This window comes from Rana temporaria, chromosome 5 (assembly GCF_905171775.1).
Source record: "Rana temporaria chromosome 5, aRanTem1.1, whole genome shotgun sequence".
In the NCBI taxonomy this organism is placed as follows: domain Eukaryota; kingdom Metazoa; phylum Chordata; class Amphibia; order Anura; family Ranidae; genus Rana; species Rana temporaria.
In genome coordinates this window covers 87,162,842-87,181,502 of record NC_053493.1, presented here as the reverse complement: position 1 = coordinate 87,181,502, position 18,661 = coordinate 87,162,842, and the positions used below count along the sequence as shown (strand labels likewise).

At 42.8% G+C, this 18,661-nt stretch overlaps 1 protein-coding gene across 1 annotated transcript in view; it reads left to right on the top strand.

Moving 5' to 3' along the window:
* The window catches only part of ITGB8 (integrin subunit beta 8), a 196,284-nt gene that overhangs the window by 112,390 nt on the left and 65,233 nt on the right, over window positions 1-18,661 (top strand). The window contains exons 3-4 of the mRNA XM_040352818.1: window positions 1,736-1,907; window positions 16,781-17,027. Coding sequence (XP_040208752.1) covers window positions 1,736-1,907; window positions 16,781-17,027 — 419 coding nt within the window. The remainder of the gene's footprint in view (window positions 1-1,735; window positions 1,908-16,780; window positions 17,028-18,661) is intronic.

Sequence of the window (18,661 nt, the reverse complement as noted above, 5' to 3'; positions counted from 1 at the left end):
CGGTTACGCGATGCGATTTCGTTCGTGAATCGGCATATCAGGCTCATTTGCATAAACAAATGAGACCTGAACGTAAACGCCACCTAGCGGCCGGCGGAGTAATTACATTCAAGATCCGACAGTGTAAGTGACTTACACATGTCGGATCTTCAGCGTATCTATGCGAAAATGATTCTAAGAATCACTCGCATAGATACACTGGCCAAAAAAGAGAGTTACGACGGAGTATCCTGAGATACTCCATCGTAACTATACTCAGAATATGGCCCACAATGGCAAGTATGTTGTGTACACTTTTACATTATGAGGAGAGCCCACCTACCTTATGGGGAATTCAATCCATTTAATTTGTTTCATGGGTGTCTTTGGTAAGTGTATTTAACCACTTCAATACCGGGCACTTACCCCCCTTCCTGCCCAAGCCAATTTTCAGCTTTCTGCACTGTCGCTGTTTAAATGACAATTGCGCAGTCATGCTACACTGTACCCAAACAGAATTTATTTTCATGCTATTTGATCACCTCTGCGGTTTTTATCTTTTGCTAAACAAATAAAAAAAGACGGAAAATTTTGAAAAAAAAAAGTTTTGCTTTTGATTCTGTTATAAAATTTTGTAAATAAGTACGTTTTCTCCTTCACTGATGGGCACTGATAAGGCAGCACTGATGAGGTGGCACCAATGAGCGGGCACTGACGGGGCCTGAAGATGGGCACTGATAGGCGGCACTGATGGGCACTGTTAGGCGGCACTGATGGGTGGCATTGATGTGCAGCACTGATGGGAATTCATAGGCAGCACTGATGGGCCCTCATGGGTGGCACTGATGGGCACTTATAGGTGACACTGATGGGCACTGAAAGGCTGCAAAGATGGGTACTTATGGGTGGCACTGATAGGCGGCACTGATGGGCACTGATAGGCGGCACTGATAAGCATTGATAGGTGGCATTGATATACGGCACTGATAGTGGTAGGCATAGTGGGTGAGCACTGATTGGCAGCTGCTTGGGCACAGATTTGCATTTCCCTGGTGGTCTAGGGGGTGCATACCCGGTGGTCCAGTGTGGATGGTCATCCTGGTGGTCGTGGGCGGCATCCTGGGTGGGATCCGAGGGGAGGTTACGCTGATAAGCAATCAGCACAGACCCCCATTGTCAGGAGAGCAGCCGATCTGCTCTCCTCTACTCGCGTCTGTCAGACGCAAGTGAGGAAAAGACGATCAACGGCTCTTCCTGTTTACATCGTGATTTGTTTACATAGTGAATCAGCACAGACCCCCGCTGTCAGGAGAGCAGCCTTCGTCGGAGGCTCTTTACCGAGATCGGTGTAGCAGTGTGTCAGACTGAGGGACATTGCTCCAAATCAGGGACAGTCCCTCGAAATCCGGGACAGTTGGGAGCTATGCATGGAGCTTTTCTGAAATACAAACAGCTATTCCAGATCACTCTTCTTTGACGTCTAACAATACAATCTACTGTCTTCTGGCTTGCTTTAAAGGAAAACAGAATATATTTATTGTGTCCTTTATTCTCCTTCACCACACAGCAAAACTACTTTATTTAGCACGGCAATAAAATTTTAACTATAACATTTATTACATGAAACAGTTTTAGTTATTAATAATGTAAACCAGAACGCCTTCCTACTGGCTTTCATGAAGCTGGCTGGCATTTTATGAAACTATGAACAGCCATCTGTTTACGCTTTGCTCTTTTATTCATTGTCTTCTAACAGGATTTTATGGTGGACTCGGCCGAGAGTGAAAGATGTGACACTGTTTTTAATTTAAAGACGAAGGGGTGCAGAGCAGAGCTCATAGAACATCCGGCAATCCAGCTGCAGGTGGTTGGCACCAAGGAACCTAACAGTCAGGTCACCCTGTCAGAAGATGTTCATCTTAAACCAGGTGAGTACTGGAGGAAAACATCTCTCTTGTGTTCTTGTTGTGTATCTGCCGTGTAGAGCAGGAAAAACACACAATGGGCCAGATTCAGGAAGCTATTGCGCCCGCGCAACCATAGGTTGCGCGGCGCAATAGCTGTTTTGCTCCCGCGTAGCGAATGCCCCTGATTCAGGAACATCGCTACGCGGACTGCAGCCTAGGATATGACAGACATAAGCCTCCTTATGCCTTCATATCTCAGGCTGCATTCTTGCGTTGGCCGCTAGGGGGCGCGGCCATTGTGATCGGCGTATAGTATGCAAATTGCATACTACCACCGATTCACAAAAGTTGCGCGGGCCCTGCGCACGCAAGGTACGGAGTTTCCGTACGGCGACTTTAGCGCAAGGTTGCTCCTGCTGTAGCAGGGGCAGCCAATGCTAAAGTATAGCCGCCCTTCCCGCTCGTGAAATTTAAATTTCACGTCGTTTACGTAAGTGAATCGTGAATGGCGCTGGACGCCATTCACGTTCACTTAGAAGCAAATGACGTCCTTGCGACGTCATTTGCCGCAATGCACGTCGGGAAAGTTTCCCGACGGAGCATGCGCTGTTAGCTCGGCGCGGGAGCGCGCCTAATTTAAATGATTCCCGCCCCCGGCGGGATCATTTACATTAGGCGCCCTTACGCCGGGCTATTTAGCATATCGCCCGCGCAATTTACGGAGCTACTGCTCCGTGAATCGCGGGCATTTCAAAATATTTGCGTGGGCGCAGAGCAAAAATCGTTGCCCTTTGCCCAGGCAAATATTGCGTGGATCTACCTGAATCTGGCCCAATATCTACATATACTGTACTTTCCCATTATTATATTTATAGAAAACATTTGGAAAATGAGATAATGACCCACAATTTTGGTACTGTAGCCAGAAATAATACCTGCCTCCAGCACTACCCCAAATATATGCCCATATATACACACACACACACACACACACACACACACTGTGATTTTAGTAATAAAAACGTACCTTTAATACCAGTATTCTATTCTATTCTATTTTATTCCATCCCAGAGCAGGAGGTCGTGGGCCACATCAGAGGGCTCCGCGGACCACTGTGATAGCCAATCACAGTGGTCACATGTCCCAAATATCCACCTTCGCCTCCTGGCATCTAGAAGCTCTTAAAAGGAGGGGGTGGCTGGAAAAGGTTAAAACAAGAGTGGGGAATTGGTAAAGGAGGTCTGTGGTCACAGCATAAACTCCTATTTTTTTTAGCACCAACATTGTAATACAAACAATAGTCATGGAAGCTACGTTACCCCAGGCCAATTAAAATGGCCGGGGATTGATGTCCGGAAGCTGCTGGGCTGAAGATGTCAATGGCCGACGGGGAGCTCTGGGGGATCACAGCACTGGAGAACAGGTGAGTATGGTTCCATTTTAACATCCTGAGACCGTTCTTGGGGAAGACTTAACCTTGAATGGAATAAGACATGGCTTAGGTACAAAGGGTGTTTTTATTATCTTTGCTCCCCATTTCTTCTTAAAAAAAAAAAAACAAGAAAAGGAAATTGCTATTTTAGCTTTTGCATTCTGCAGGACTAGAATACACACCAGACAATTTGTCAAAAGACATGACAGGGTTAGAAGTAACAAGTATATAGCGTTACTTGCATCCCTCTGTGTTCTTCTGGGACAAGTTCACAGGTCATTTCCTTCTGACCTTTAATACCTTCCTATGTGTTGTGAGGTCAGGTGAGGTCATTGTCGGAGCACAGAGCTGCAGTCGTGTTCAGCATATCATCTGCTTGTTGTTAACTGAATCAGCACTGCATCACTTTAATGCGCTTGATTACTCACCGTGAAAAAAAATTTGCGTTGTGTCCTTGCTGACCTCAGCCCTGGTCATAATGGCATTGCAACACAGCAAGGCTCCTGTTGCTGAATCATTTTTTTTTAAGTAGGGAGAAGCAGTTTAAATACATTATTTAATTTTAATGAATATTGTGTTTCTTACATAAATGCTTTCTTGTGACCTGCCATCAACTTTCCAATCTGCAAATCTCTGTACAGAAAACCTTTGCTTTTGCTGCCCATTAGAGGTAAAATACTTGATATAAGTCTAGTCATACACCAAATACATGTAGTGCTCTCCCCGACCTCCAGAAGGCTGGTGGTGACCCCCAGAGTCAGGGAAGGGCTGACATTCCTCCTCAGGGTGCAGGTTACCAGGCATGGTGGGTGTAGAGCAAGATGGAAAGATGGGCACCAGTCACTTTTAAAAATGAACAGTTTTATTTCTCGTAACAGAAACAGGGGAGAGAGGGTTAGGGCACAGGACACCCTTAGGCAAATTAAATAGCAACTTGGCAGACTCCTTGGACAAAAAAAGAACTAGGCAGACAGCAATATAGAAAAAGGGCCTTTAACCACTTAACCCCCGGACCATATTGCTTCCAGAGCAGAGACCAGAACACTTTTTGCGATTCGGCACTGCGTCGCTTTAACTGACAATTGCGCGGTCGTGCGACTTGGTTTCCAAACACAATTGGCGTCCTTTTTTCCCCACAAATAGAGCTTTCTTTTGGTGGCATTTGATCACCTCTGCGGTTTTTAGTTTTTGCACTATAAACAAAAATAGAGCGACAATTTAAAAAAAAAAAAAAGAATATTTTTTACTTTTTGCTATAATAAATATCCCCCAAAAATATATAAAAAAAGTTTTTTTCCCTCAGTTTAGGCCGATACGTATTCTTCTACATATTTTTCGTAAAAAATAATCGCACTAAGCGTTTATTGATTGGTTTGCGCAAAAGTTATAGCGTTTACAAAATAGAGGGTATTTTTATGGCATTTTTATTAATATATTTTTTACTAGTAATGGCGGCAAACAGCGATTTTTTTTTTTCGGTTCTGCGACATTATGGCGGACACTTCGGACACTTTTGACACATTTTTGGGACAATTGGCATTTTTATAGCGATCAGTGCTATAGAAATGAATTGGATTACTATAAAAATGCCACTGGCAGTGAAGGGGTTAACACTAAGGGGGGGTGGGGAAGGGGCTAAGTATGTCCCTGGGTGTGTTCTAACTGTAGGGGGGGTGGCCTCACTAGGGGAAATGACCGATCTTCTGTTCATACATTGTATGAACAGAAGATCAGCATTTCTCTCCCTGACAGGCCCGGTGCTGTGTGTTTACACACACAGCTCCCAGTCCCCGCTCTGTAACGAGCGATTGCGTGTGCCCGGCGGCGATCGTGCCCGCCGGGTACGCGCACGGGAGTCGGGGGCGAGCGATGGGCGCGCGCGCCCCTAGTGGCCTGCGCGAGAGTTGACGTATACCTATGTGCTCTCGCGCAGGGGAGCCGACCTGCCGCAGTAAAATGAGGGCGGCTAGTCGGCAAGTAGTTAACTGCCGTCATTATACTGCGGCAGGTTGGCTCTCCTGAGTGAATCGCCATAGAGTAACATCGGCCACTTTAAGAGCGATAGAGGGCAACCGCGGCGCAACACTGAAGCCGATTTGCATGGCCAGCGACCGCGATATCCGTAGGCCACCCGCAATAGCTCCACAGAGAGCCAGAACGGAGATCTGTCAATGTAAACAGACAGAGCCCCATTCTGACAGGGGAGGAGAGACAGGTGTGCTGTCCCTAGGGATCAGAAACAGCGATCTCTCTCCTCCACTAGTCAGTCCCATCTCCCTCACAGTTAGAAACACCTCCCAGGGAACACGTTAAACCCCTTAATCGCCCCCTTGTGTAAACCTCTTTCCTGCCAATAATATATACACAGTAATGAGCAACTTCTGGCAACTTCTTCTCTGTTGCCTCCAGGGAACGATCTGGCTTCCCTCAGGCCAAGCCTCTTTGCACATGGTTAGGCTTCAGGTCTACACCTCTGCTGCTGCTCCACACTCACCCACCCAGGCCGCAGCCCGGGTTGAAAAAACTCAGATCACCTGACTCTCTCCAAATAAATAGACTATCCCAGCAGCCTCAGTGGCCCAAAGACACTCCTGACGATTGGCTGAGAAAAGCATATTCGCTCATAACCTGAATTCACTGAATTCATACTAATGCCAAAGGTAACAGTGCCACCTCTTCACAAAAGAGAGAGCTCACAGTCAAACCCAAGATTAGAGGAAACCCATTTGATCAAAGACTACAAATTAGCCAGGCTTAATTCAAAGTCCGTCAGGAATCCCGGGGGGAAAACCGAGAACCTGCTCGGTCACTTTGCCCGTGTACACACCAGAGATTTTCCCGTCTGGAAAACTGCAGTGAGAGCTTTGGCTGGGAATCCCGGCCGTGTGTATGCTCCACCGCAGTGTTTCCCATAGGGAAACTGCCGGGAAAAAGACCGCCGGAAATTGCAGCAGGAAAAAAGAGAATATGTTCTAATTTCCAGTTCCTGTCGGGAAAACTGCCATGGAGCATACACAAGGCCAGTTATCCCGACCAAAAGCTGTCATGGCAGTTTTTCCGATGAGAAAATTGGTCGTGTGTATGAGGCATTAGTGTTTTCTGCTTCCTGCCCACCTTTTTTGGACTGCTTCAAAAAACAACAGTGTCTGAATCCTTTATCTCTCAATAGATGAAAACAAGAAAATATCATGTAATGTTTTTCGCATTAAAGTAGAACTATAGGCAACACTTTTTTTCTTTTCATTTTGGATAGAGCAAGGGAGTGTTATTACCCCTGTCAGATTTTTCGTTTTTTTGCCCTCTATATTGCCCCGTACACACGTGCGGGATTTCCAACATGAAAAGTTCCCGTCGGAAATCCCGAGGGGAAAGCTGAGAACCTGCTCAGTCAGTCTTTCCCCCTACACACGGCCGGTTTTCTTGACAGGAAAACTGCGATGGAGCTTTGGTCGGGAATTCCAGCCGTGTGTATGCTCTATCACAGTTTTTCCCATAGGAAAACTGCCAAAAATCGCCGGGCAAAAGTCCACCCATTTTCCCGGCAGGAAAAAAGAGAGCTGGTTCCCTTTTTTTGGCTGGCGGTTTTTGGGCAGTTTTCCCGTCAGAAAAACTGTGAGGAGCATACACACGGCCGGGATTCCCGGCCAAAAGCTCTCCTTGCAGTTTTCCCATCGGGAAAACCGGCCGTGTGTACGAGGCATATCCCATTGCTGAGATTTACCTTCACTTCCTGTCCCATAGCAAAACCGGAATGGAGAGACGAAATCCCTGCAAGTTAAGGAAATTCCTTTCGGACCCCCAGGTCACCAGAACTAGTCCCCCCTTGGAAGATTTCCCCTCTATTACTTTTCTGGAGACAGCCCAAAATTTGGGATTTTCTTTTACTTTCACATTCAATGATAATGCTACACAGGATAAACCGAGAGGATGAACCTCCTTAACAAGGGCACAGACAGCAATAAAAATGAGTTCATTGAGGGACACAAGTCCCACCCTTGTTTCTAGAATCTTGCTCTTGGTATTGTTTCTATAAAACTGAGGTATTCTGGGAGGAGTTGGTTTTATACTTGGCTGGTCACAGTTTTTTGTTTGCCAAAGTCCAAATCCTTCTGTGGGCAACAGTATAACCCATAGTCTCTGGAAACTGTGTGCCTCAATGAACTCTATTTTCTTATAGTAAGTGCAAAAATCCAATTATTATTTCTAAAGGTTTGAGTTAATAAGCGTTAACACTTCTGGGAAAAGATTTCCCCTAGGGCCAGCTATTACACAGCTGTTAATTTTTAAGTTGCACATATTTTCTGCTGTGTTTTTGTCAAAATTGAATTTGAACCAGATTGTTTTACGGAGCACAGTTACATATCTTTCTGAAACTGAGCACTTTAGTTATTTATTGCGCTGACCATGATGTCCACGTATTTTGTCCAGTCTCAAGGTTTTGGAGATCCAGTGTTTTCTTTGAAAATGTATCTTGCTTTATAGGGGCTGGGACCCTCAATTAAACTGCTACATTTGTGCGTGTTAATCTGTAAAGTTGGCTAAGTGAATCATTTAGTTATATAAACACCTCTACCCCTCTGCATGGCTGAACAATTCAAAAAGTTATGAAGTGTGGTTTATAGCATGTGTATCTTTTGGATTCCGTAATTTTTACAGTTTTCTTTCCAATACCGTAAGAAATAAAAAAAATTGTCAATGGGACTTTTTTTTTTTTTTTCTTTTATATCATATACCATTAAAAACCAAATAGAACTGAAGAGAGCTTGCAATGTGGAGGAATGTAAGAAATATGGAAACCTTGTGTAGAATAAATTCCATATACAGTTCTCAGCATAAATGAGTACACCCCTTTTGAAAAGTAAGGGCCAGATTCACAAAAGAGATACGACGGCAAATCTCCTGATACGCCGTAGTATCTCTGAGATACGATTGTCGTATCTATGCGACTGATTCATAGAATCAGTTACGCATAGATAGCCCTAAGATCCGACAGGTGTAACTGGGTTACACCGTCGGATCTTAGGCTGCAATTCTAGGCCGGCCGCTAGGTGGCGATTCCATTGTGGTCGGCGTAGAATATGCAAATGACTAGTTACGGCGATTCACGAACGTCCACTTTGCCCGTCGATCTAAATTTACGTTGTTTCCGTAGAGATGCGTCGCGTAAAACTAAGTATGCCCTCTAGGTGGTCTAAGCAATGTTAAGTATGGCCGTCGTTCCCGCATCGAAATTTAAAATTTCACGTAGTTTGCGTAAGTCATCCGTGAATGGCGCTGGACGCCATTTACGGTAACGTTGAAACAATGACGTCCTTGCGACGTCATTTAGCGCAATGCACGTCGGGTAATTTGACGGACGGAGCATGCGCCACACGGATTTACGTTACACCGCCGCAAGTTTACAGGTAAGTGCTACGCTGTAAACCTGTGGCGGTGTAACGTAAATGGGATACGTTACGCACCGCCGCTGCGCAACGTATTTCTCTATGAATCTGGCCCTAAGATTTTCATCAATATCTCAATGAACTCAAGAACAATTTCCAACATATTGACAAACTTGAGTTTTGTAGAACATTTGTTTAGCTCATTACATGAAAGTTAGTTTAATAATATAAACTAAGATTACAAAATCTTCAGTTTTACTCAATTAGTTGATGCAAAAATGAATACACCTCACAACAAAAACTACTACATCTAGCAATTTGTATGACTTCCATGATTTGTAAGGACTGCACCAAGTCTTCTAGGCATGGATTGAACAAGTTGGCGACATGTTGCAGCTTCTATATTTTTCCATTCTTCAAGAAAGACCTCTTTTAGAGCCTAGATCAGAGTTGTCAAACTCATTTTTTTACGTGGGCCGCATCAGCATTATGATTGCCCTCAAAAGGGCCGGTTATATCTTTAACATTAGATGTCCAGCGCAACCCCTCCCCTTTACATAAGATGTCAAGAGCCACCCCACCATCAGAAGTTGAGTCCCCCATTCTTCCTTACATCACAGTGCACTCCCCTTTCCTTGTGCTGCTGCTGGGAAGAAGCTGGATGCATTGCTTGAAAGCAGAAAGTAAGGGTCTGGAGGAGGATCAGAGGAGGGCTGGAGCTCTCCTGCAGCTGCAGGAGAGGTGCGAGGGCCCCATGAAATGGCCTGGAGGGCCGGATTCGGCCCACGGGCCTTGTGTTTGACACCTGTGGCCTGGATGCTGGATGGAGAGTGATGCTCAACTTATCGCTTCAGAATTCCCCATTGGTGTTCGATTGGGCTCAGATCATTTTGTAGTATAGCATCCCATAGAAAATGTTAATTCTGAATGGAAAGAAAAGGTTTTCTGGCAAATCTGTTGGGGTCTACTCATTTATGACGAGAACTGTATATCAGTAACAAGAGTTGAAACAAATGGCAAATAGGCAGTATATGGGCACGAGGAAATGTGTATGGCAGAATTTCTTGGCACATATTTTATTTACCCCTTATACAGTAGTGTATTTAGGTTTTGTGCTGCCCTAGGCCTGACTAAACTTGTGCACCCCCTAATTTAAATATGACCCACCCCTTCTTGTCAAGGCCACATCCATTTCTGTTTAAGACCCGCCCTGAAATTTTTAAGGGGGGACACTAATTCAGAGGGCCTGTGGGGGGGGGGGCAATGGATTCCCTTAATTTGAATAAATTTCCTCTCACTTCCTGTTTGGTTATACCCGTTGGGATGGATTCCAGCAGATGGATTTGCTTGGCATGTCAGCAAATATTCGATCTGCTGGAATCCATCCCAGGGGAGAAATATCCGCGGAAACAGATCCGCTGGCGTGTACACACCATAGGATCTATCCGCTGAAACCCATCTGCTGGGATTTTTCAGCGGATGGATTCTATGGTGTGTACGGGGCCTTATGCCGGTCTGATGGACCGTTTTCATCAGACTAAACCGATCGTGTGTAGGCCCCATCGGTTATTTATCCATCGGTTAAAAAATGTGAAACTTGTTTTAACATTAACCGATGGATACCTAACCGATAGAAAAAAAAACGATCGTTTGTAGGCACGTCCATCGGTTAAAAATCCACGCATGCTCAGACTAAATTAGGGGACGGGAGCGATTGTTCTGGTAAAACTAGCGTTCGTTATGGAGATAGCACATTCATCACGCTGTAACAGACAGAAAAGCGCAAATCGTCTTTTACTAACACGAAATCAGCTAAAGCAGCCCCAAGGGTGGCGCCATTGGATTTGAACTTCCCCTTTATAGTGCCGTCGTACGTGGTTTACGTGACCGCGTTCTGACACGATAGTTTGTTTTTACTGATGGTGTGTAGGCACGACTGACCATCAGTCAGCTTCATCGGTTAACTGATGGAAAAATCCATCAGACCGTTCTCATCGGAATGACCGATCGTGTGTACAGGGCATTACACTTGTTTTATATTATCTCTAAAGCTATGTTATTTTACAGTGCTGCAAAGAAGGGTGGGAATTTTGAGGGTTTTGCTTAGCTGACTATCACATATTTAGATAAATATACAAGTGGTGTTTTTTTTTTTTTTGATAAAAAGCATGGCGTGGTAAATAAACATTTCAACTATTTTCACAGTCTTATCCCTTTAAAATGTGGTTAGTCTTTGGTTATGCTGAGCCACAGCATGGAAGTAATGCCAATCGAAATGACAGTTCTGCATGTGGTACCCAATGGAATTCAAATTGTCATGCTTCAAATGTAGATTCAGAAATGAAAGAAAGTATCTGGATGGTTGCCACCAACAATATTTTCCTTTATTCTAGCGTTTACAAATGTTCTCCATAGTGGATAAACTGTAAACCCATTAATGTGGTATATCACCCTAGGCAATAAAATTATCCATCAACAGATTTATTTTATTTATCATTTTTGTAAACCTATTTATTTTTGTTTGTATGAAGAGAAACCCTTTATTTCATGTTAACAAAGCATTAAAAAAAAAAAAAAATATGAAGCTCTTTGACCTGGTTGATGGCTCAATCTTTTTCTAAGCCCTAAATGAGCCAATTATGGCGCTGCCCAATTAGCAATTTACACTTTATACAACAAATTGCCTAAGGAATATGAGATCATAAAAATAACCTATTAAAAGTCCTAAAATAACATGTCGGTGAAATAATGGAAAATATTCACTCAAATTATTGCCTTTAAGCCTTCTATAGCTGAAACCCTGTGTACTTTAGGTAATGAAAAGTCTAGACTTTTTGGGGCCGTATTGCCAAGTGCTTGGCCTGGCGCTACTGAAATGCATGAGTGGCTGCGTTGGTAAAAAGCAACTTACACTATGCACGTTTTTATCTTAAACGCTAAATGTTTTTACATTTCATTTAAAGTGTCAGAAGTGACACTTAATCGCACCTAGAATTAACATTTCCGTAGAACTAATAAAATATAAAAAAAAATATCTGTATTGAATAGTAAAAGAATAGAAATCTCTTTGAAATGAAACAAATCTGTGATCGTATGCGTATTGAATGCTAGACTGCCAGGTGTTCAGTGATGCAATTCAACAGTTATGTTAAAATAACTTTATTTGTGCTGCCAGCAAAAACACTTTCCCTTTGGCCACCATCAGATGCCCAGTTTAAAATTCCACTATGTGCAAACTCCCTTAATGTTTAAACCAGAGATGTACAAATGCCATTTTAATACAATTATATTTTGCTACGCCTTGCATTCATCTGTAATACATTTTCTTGCTGTTGACGTTTCTAAGAGTGGAAGCCTCAGCTGAAACCGTAAACCTAGAATGATATTGTTGATGAAATGAGCAGGGCATGCTGGGAGTTGTAGTTGTTTCCTGACAGAGGGAGCGATTCAGGTCAGGGAAGGGATTTAGGCCCCCATTCATTTGGGCATTAAAGAAACCTTTCATGGGAGAAACATGGAGGCTGACTTTGCTTAATTATTCTGTAAATGCTAATTTCCTGCCTGTCATTCTGACAATCTAGGCTTCAGTGATTTATTTCTCTGCTCCAAAACAAGTACGCACATCTAAACCTAAAAAATGCAGTGTGTGAAATAGTCCATTGAAATCCATCCTTAACTGATTATGATTTTCTTTGTATTAGTCTAATTAGGAAATGCAGAGTACACTCTATGGTTAAGTGTTTATTAGGAAATGCAGAGTACACTCTATGGTTAAGTGTTTATTAGGAAATGCAGAGTACACTCTATGGTTAAGTGTTTATTAGGAAATGCAGAGTACACTCTATGGTTACGTGTTTATTAGGAAATGCAGAGTACACTCTATGGTTAAGTGTTTATGGACAATTGATCATCAACAAGTTTTCTAAACCCTATGCTTTAAAGCAGAGTTCCACCCAAAAAGGGAACTCGTGACCCCCTGACATGCCACATTTGGCATGTCATTTTTTTGCGGGTGAACGGGTACCTAGTTTTCACAGGTATCCAGCTCCCACTTCCTCTCCTGGAGCCGTGGCACCAGAAGGAAGCTCACCTCTCCCCCTCCCTCCTTGCAATCTTCTAGGACAAGTCACAGATCGCAAAAGATTGCTCGGCCATTCATAACGCGCAGCGTGGCTCGGCCGCATCGCTGGACCGTGGGACAGGTAAGTGGCTGTTTGTTAAAGTGGAGTTCCACCCATTTTTTTATGTTTGTCTGTGCTGCATGCCCTAATCTCATAGTGTTCAGAATGGACAATTTTTATTTATTTTGTTGCTTGTAAATACCTATATTTTGTAGTCCTTCATTACTTCCTCCTCCTTATTAGCCTAGGCTATTAAGTCACAAGGCTATTTGCAAGGGTTTCTGGGATAGGCATCATGTATCCCAGTAGTCCTTGCAAATAGCCTATTTGCATAGAGAATGGGCGGCAACTTCCTCTGACACTCCCCTTGCTATGGAAACCTGACTGAAACCTATTACATCGCTTGTGCAGCACTGAACATGTGCGAGATCTGCAAGGCTGAAATCCAGGAAGTCATACAGTCTGGCTTCATGATGTCCACACTTAAGATGGCCACGGTCTATTTCTAGATTATAAACTAACTAAATGCTCTAACAAAACGGACCTTAGTTTACAGACTAACTTTACTACATTAAGCTTGTGTATTACAGGGGTATTTATATTTAAAAAGTGAAATTGTGGGTGGAACTCCCCTTTAAAGTCAGCAGCTACACTTTTTGTAACTGCTGACTTTTAAATGGGTGGAATTCCAATTTAAAGGGGTTGTAAAGGTACATTTTTTTGCCCCTAAATAGCTCCCTTTACCTTAGTGCAGTCCTCCTTCACTTACCTCATCCTTCCATTTTGCTTTTAAATTTCCTTATTTCTTCTGAGAAATCCTCACTTCCTGTTCTTCTGTCTGTAACTACACACAGTAATGCAAGGCTTTCTCCCTGGTGTCGTGCTCGCCCCCTCCTTTGAGGGGGGAGGGGATGAGCAGGAGAGTCAGGACGCTCTCTACGTTGCAGATAGAGAAAGGAGCTGTGTGCAATGCCGCGTACACACCATCACTTTATGTGATGGAAAAAAACGAAATTTTCTGTGAAGTAAAAAACAACGTTTTTGAAACTTCAATTTTCAAAAACGACATTGCCTACACACCATCGTTCGACGTGGACGTAAACGACGTAAATCCCGATTCGCGGACAACTTACGCAAACGACGTTAAAAATTTGAATCTCGCGGCAGGAACGGCGGCCATACTTTAACATTGTTATTCCACCTAATAGATGGAATAACTTTAGGCCTGTAATGCGCTACGGAAACGCCGTAAATCGACTGCGGCGGCCAGGCGTACGTTCGTGAATCGGCGTATAAACTCATTTACATATTCTACGCCGGCCGCAATGGAAGTGCCACCTAGCGGCCATCCAAAATATTGCAACCTAAGATAGGACGGCGCAAGCCGTCGTATCTTAGATATGTTTAAGCGTATCTCTGTTTGAAGTGAAAATGGGATGGGGTGTTGGCGCTGCCCTACTTATAAACTGTGCCAAGCCGTAGTTGTGAACAGTGACCCTATGGGGTACGGTATATAAGTGTGGTGATCAAATAGCCAGCATAATTTGTGGAAACAAAACTATGTTCTAGCTATATATTATGTATAGTGACAGTGTCTAAGTGCTGACATACATAAATGAACCAAACACATACAGGTATGTTATAAACAAATGAACCAAACTGTGCTGTCACTGGTAGGCTATGAGATAGCCTGTGCAAAACTCCACTGTGTAAATATAATACATTCATATGAAAAAATTAGTATAAAAAATGATGCTCATGAGAAAAATTAATAATAAAGAAATAGTCCAATGATTGTGTGCAGTAAAAAGACTTTCTTCAAAGAAAAAATATATATGTAAATAAATGCAAAGTCACATAGAGAAAGCCCATCCAAGGGGTGGTAAAGTCTGTGCTTGCAAAGGTGCACCTATAAAGGTGGGTGCTCAGGTATGCTCAGGTATGCAATAGTGAAAATTCCACGCAGTGGTCGCGGTGCTCCCCCTCCTGGGTCCCCACTCACCAGAGGCACTAACCCCTGCAGGGGTAAAGTGCAAGTAGTTAGCCTCCGACGGCTCTGGGATCTCCCACGGCTCCTCTGCTGTACTTGGAACCTCCTTCACTTTGTTCTGATGGTTTTCTGAATCCAGAGATAAAGGTTGCTTTTTAAAGGTCCACAGTCCTCCGGAAAAACAAACACACTAGCATAGCGTGGTATGTTGGAACAAGTGCTTGGTTTATTGGCACTAACAATATCGTGCACAGTAAAAAAAGTAAATCAAAAAAATATATAATAAATAAACAATAAAAGACGTATTTTGACGAAACGTGCGTAAAGCGGATACACGCACACACGCACGCACTTCCGGTTTCCAGTTGGTTGTTAGTGGAACGCACGCCGTTCCCAGGCTATTGCTGACACTTCCTGGTTTACTCAGTGCGGCGGCCGGAGCTATGCTAACAGGTTGTTAGCCGCTCCACCTGCATTACTTGTTTTTAGTTTTTTACCTTTTGCATAGAGCATTACCTCTGCTCTATTGGCTTTTATTGTTTATTTATTATATATATTTTTTTTATTTACTTTTTTTTACTGTGCACGATATTGTTAGTGCCAATAAACCAAGCACTTGTTCCAACATACCACGCTATGCTAGTGTGTTTGTTTTTCCGGAGGACTGTGGACCTTTAAAAAGCAACCTTTATCTCTGGATTCGGAAAACCATCAGAACAAAGTGAAGGAGGTTCCAAGTACAGCAGAGGAGCCGTGGGAGATCCCAGAGCCGTCGGAGGCTAACTACTTGCACTTTACCTCTGCAGGGGTTAGTGCCTCTGGTGAGTGGGGACCCAGGAGGGGGAGCACTGCGACCACTGCGTGGAATTTTCACTATTGCATACCTGAGCATACCTGAGCACCCACCTTTATAGGTGCACCTTTGCAAGCACGGACTTTACCACCCCTTGGATGGGCTTTCTCTATGTGACTTTGCATTTATTTACATATATATTTTTTCTTTGAAGAAAGTCTTTTTACTGCACACAATCATTGGACTATTTCTCTCATGAGCATCATTTTTTATACAAATTTTTTCATATGAATGTATTATATTTACACAGTGGAGTTTTGCACAGGCTATCTCATAGCCTACCAGTGACAGCACAGTTTGGTTCATTTGTTTATAACATACCTGTATGTGTTTGGTTCATTTATGTATGTCAGCACTTAGACACTGTCACTATACATAATATATAGCTAGAACATAGTTTTGTTTCCACAAATTATGCTGGCTATTTGATCACCACACTTATATACCGTACCCCATAGGGTCACTGTTCACAACTACGGCTTGGCACAGTTTATAAGTAGGGCAGCGCCAACACCCCATCCCATTTTCACTTTACTCTTGCTATCCCCTTTGGGGATTTGTTTTTGGGGGGCTGCAGCCTGACATTTTATTTCCATTTTAATTGTTATTTATATTTGATACCTTATTGGAATTTACCGGATATTTGTTTAGTACTCCATTACCCTAGCGTACTATTCCACTGTCACTTGTATTAGCCTTGGTGGATCCTAAGCGCGGAATACTTTCTTCTTTTTAGTATCTCTGTTTGAGCATACGCTTAAACATAGGTCGGCGTAGATTCTGAGTTAGGTCGACTTATCTACTGATAAGTCGGCCTAACTCTTACTGAATCTACCTATGTATTTATACAGATTGTGGCCCTGAGGTTCCTGTGTCACAGTGTTCCTTTAAATGTACATCCAAATTTTTAACTTTTAGATTAATACTTTGTACAGTGATCATTCTCCTGGCAACCTGCCCCCCTTTAGATTGTAAGCTCCACAAGCAAGGCCCACCTATTCCTTCTGTATTGTTATTGTACTACTCCCCTCTACATTGTAAAGCACTGTGTAAACTGTTGGCACTATATAAATCCTGTATAATATTAACCTGCTCTGTGTTTCTTTTGATCAGGGGCTAAAGTAAACTTCATGCTAAGAGTTCATCGCTTGGAGAAATATCCACTGGATCTGTATTATTTAGTTGATGTCTCTGCCTCAATGGATTCCAGTATAAAAAAGCTGAACTCCATTGGATTTGACTTATTTCAGAAAATGACTGACTTCTCTCCTGACATTCGATTTGGATTTGGATCATTTGTAGATAAACCTGTTTCACCTTATATTAGTATTCATCCTGACAGAATAAAGAATCAGTGCAGGTATGTATAAAATACATTAGAGACTATTCAGATATTACAAGGTGCTACCATTCAAGCCTGTCTGTTCTGTGTTGCATTAATGTGCATTTTGTCACACCTTGATGTGCATTGCATTATGGCAGCCCAATCATTTGCAAAGCCCATTCTTTTTAACGCACAAAAAAAGTGACATGTAGCATTTTTTTCTGATGTCCCTGCACTAAAGCACATGGCAGGTGGTTATGGTGCACTGCAATAAATGTGAGTTGCAGCTGCGTTGCTTTAATCCAACCGCTTGTACGCTCCATCTGACAATTGTTGTCAAATTTTCCACGGACAAATGTGGGATAACATGCATTAAAATTGTCTGCCAACAGTTGTGTGTTGTCAGATTTCCCGATCGTGTGTACACAAGTTCATCGGACAAAACTCCAAAGTACAAACACGCATGCTCAGAAGCAATGCTCACCATAACACATTGGCAGACGTTGTCCAAAGGGTGGAGCTAAAGAGCTGAAAAACCACATAGTTTCATGTTTGTTGGCTGACAATTTTTTGCCGTTTGTATGCAATGCAAGTTTCTGGCCAACGCCCTTCGGACAAAAGTCTGAGGCTTTGTCCAATGAAAATCCGATCGTGTGTATGAGGCTTTCATGTGTTGGAGTGTCATTGAGAATGTATGGCATCGCAATGCACTAACCCACATAACATGTATATTAACACAATGGGGGTTATTTATGAAAGGCAAATCCACTTTGCACTACAAGTGCAAACTACAAGTGCAAAGTGCACATGAAATAGCAGTGAAAGTGTACTTGGAAGTGCAGTCACTGTAAATCTGAGGGGTAGATCTGAAATGAGGGGAAGCTCTGATGATTTTATTATCCAATCATGTGCAAGCTAAAATGCTGTTTTTTTATTATCCTTGCATATCCCCCTCGGATCTACAGTGACTGCACTTCAAAGTGCAGTTGCAATTTCACCTTGCACTGTAGTTTGCACTTGTAGTGCAAAGTGGATTTGCCTTCAGTAAATCACCCCATTGCATTACAATGGGGGTTATTTACAAAAGGTAAATCCACTTTGCACTACAAGTACAAACTACAAGTGCAAAGTGCATATGAAATTGCACTGAAAGTGCAGTTGGAAGTGAAGTCGCTGTAAATCTCAGGGGTAGATCTGAAATGAGTGAAGCTCTGCTGATTTTATCATCCTATCATGAGCAAGCTAAAATGCTGTTTTTTATTTTCCTTGCATGTCCCCCTCAGATTTACAGTGACTGCAATTTCAAGTGCACTTTGCACTTGTAGTTTGCACTTGTAGTGCAAAGTGGATTTGCCTTTTTCGTAAAAAAACCCCAATGTGTTGTTTCAGCCCTTAATATTTGTTCCTTCATACATTAAGACAGAAGCTTCTCCACTTTCCTATAACCGACCATGTCACTGGTACTGGGGGCCACATTTTCAGAGTATGCATGCACTGCACCCATCAATGTAACTTGTTTTATAGAATATTCTGACTATTCTGTAATGAATGTATGTGCATGGTTTGTGATAAATGTAGGTGTTTTTTTTTTTCTCTGGTGTTAAGGGAAAACGTGATATGATGGAATGCCCGCCATTCTATTTTTCTGTGAAGTCAAAGAAAAAAACATT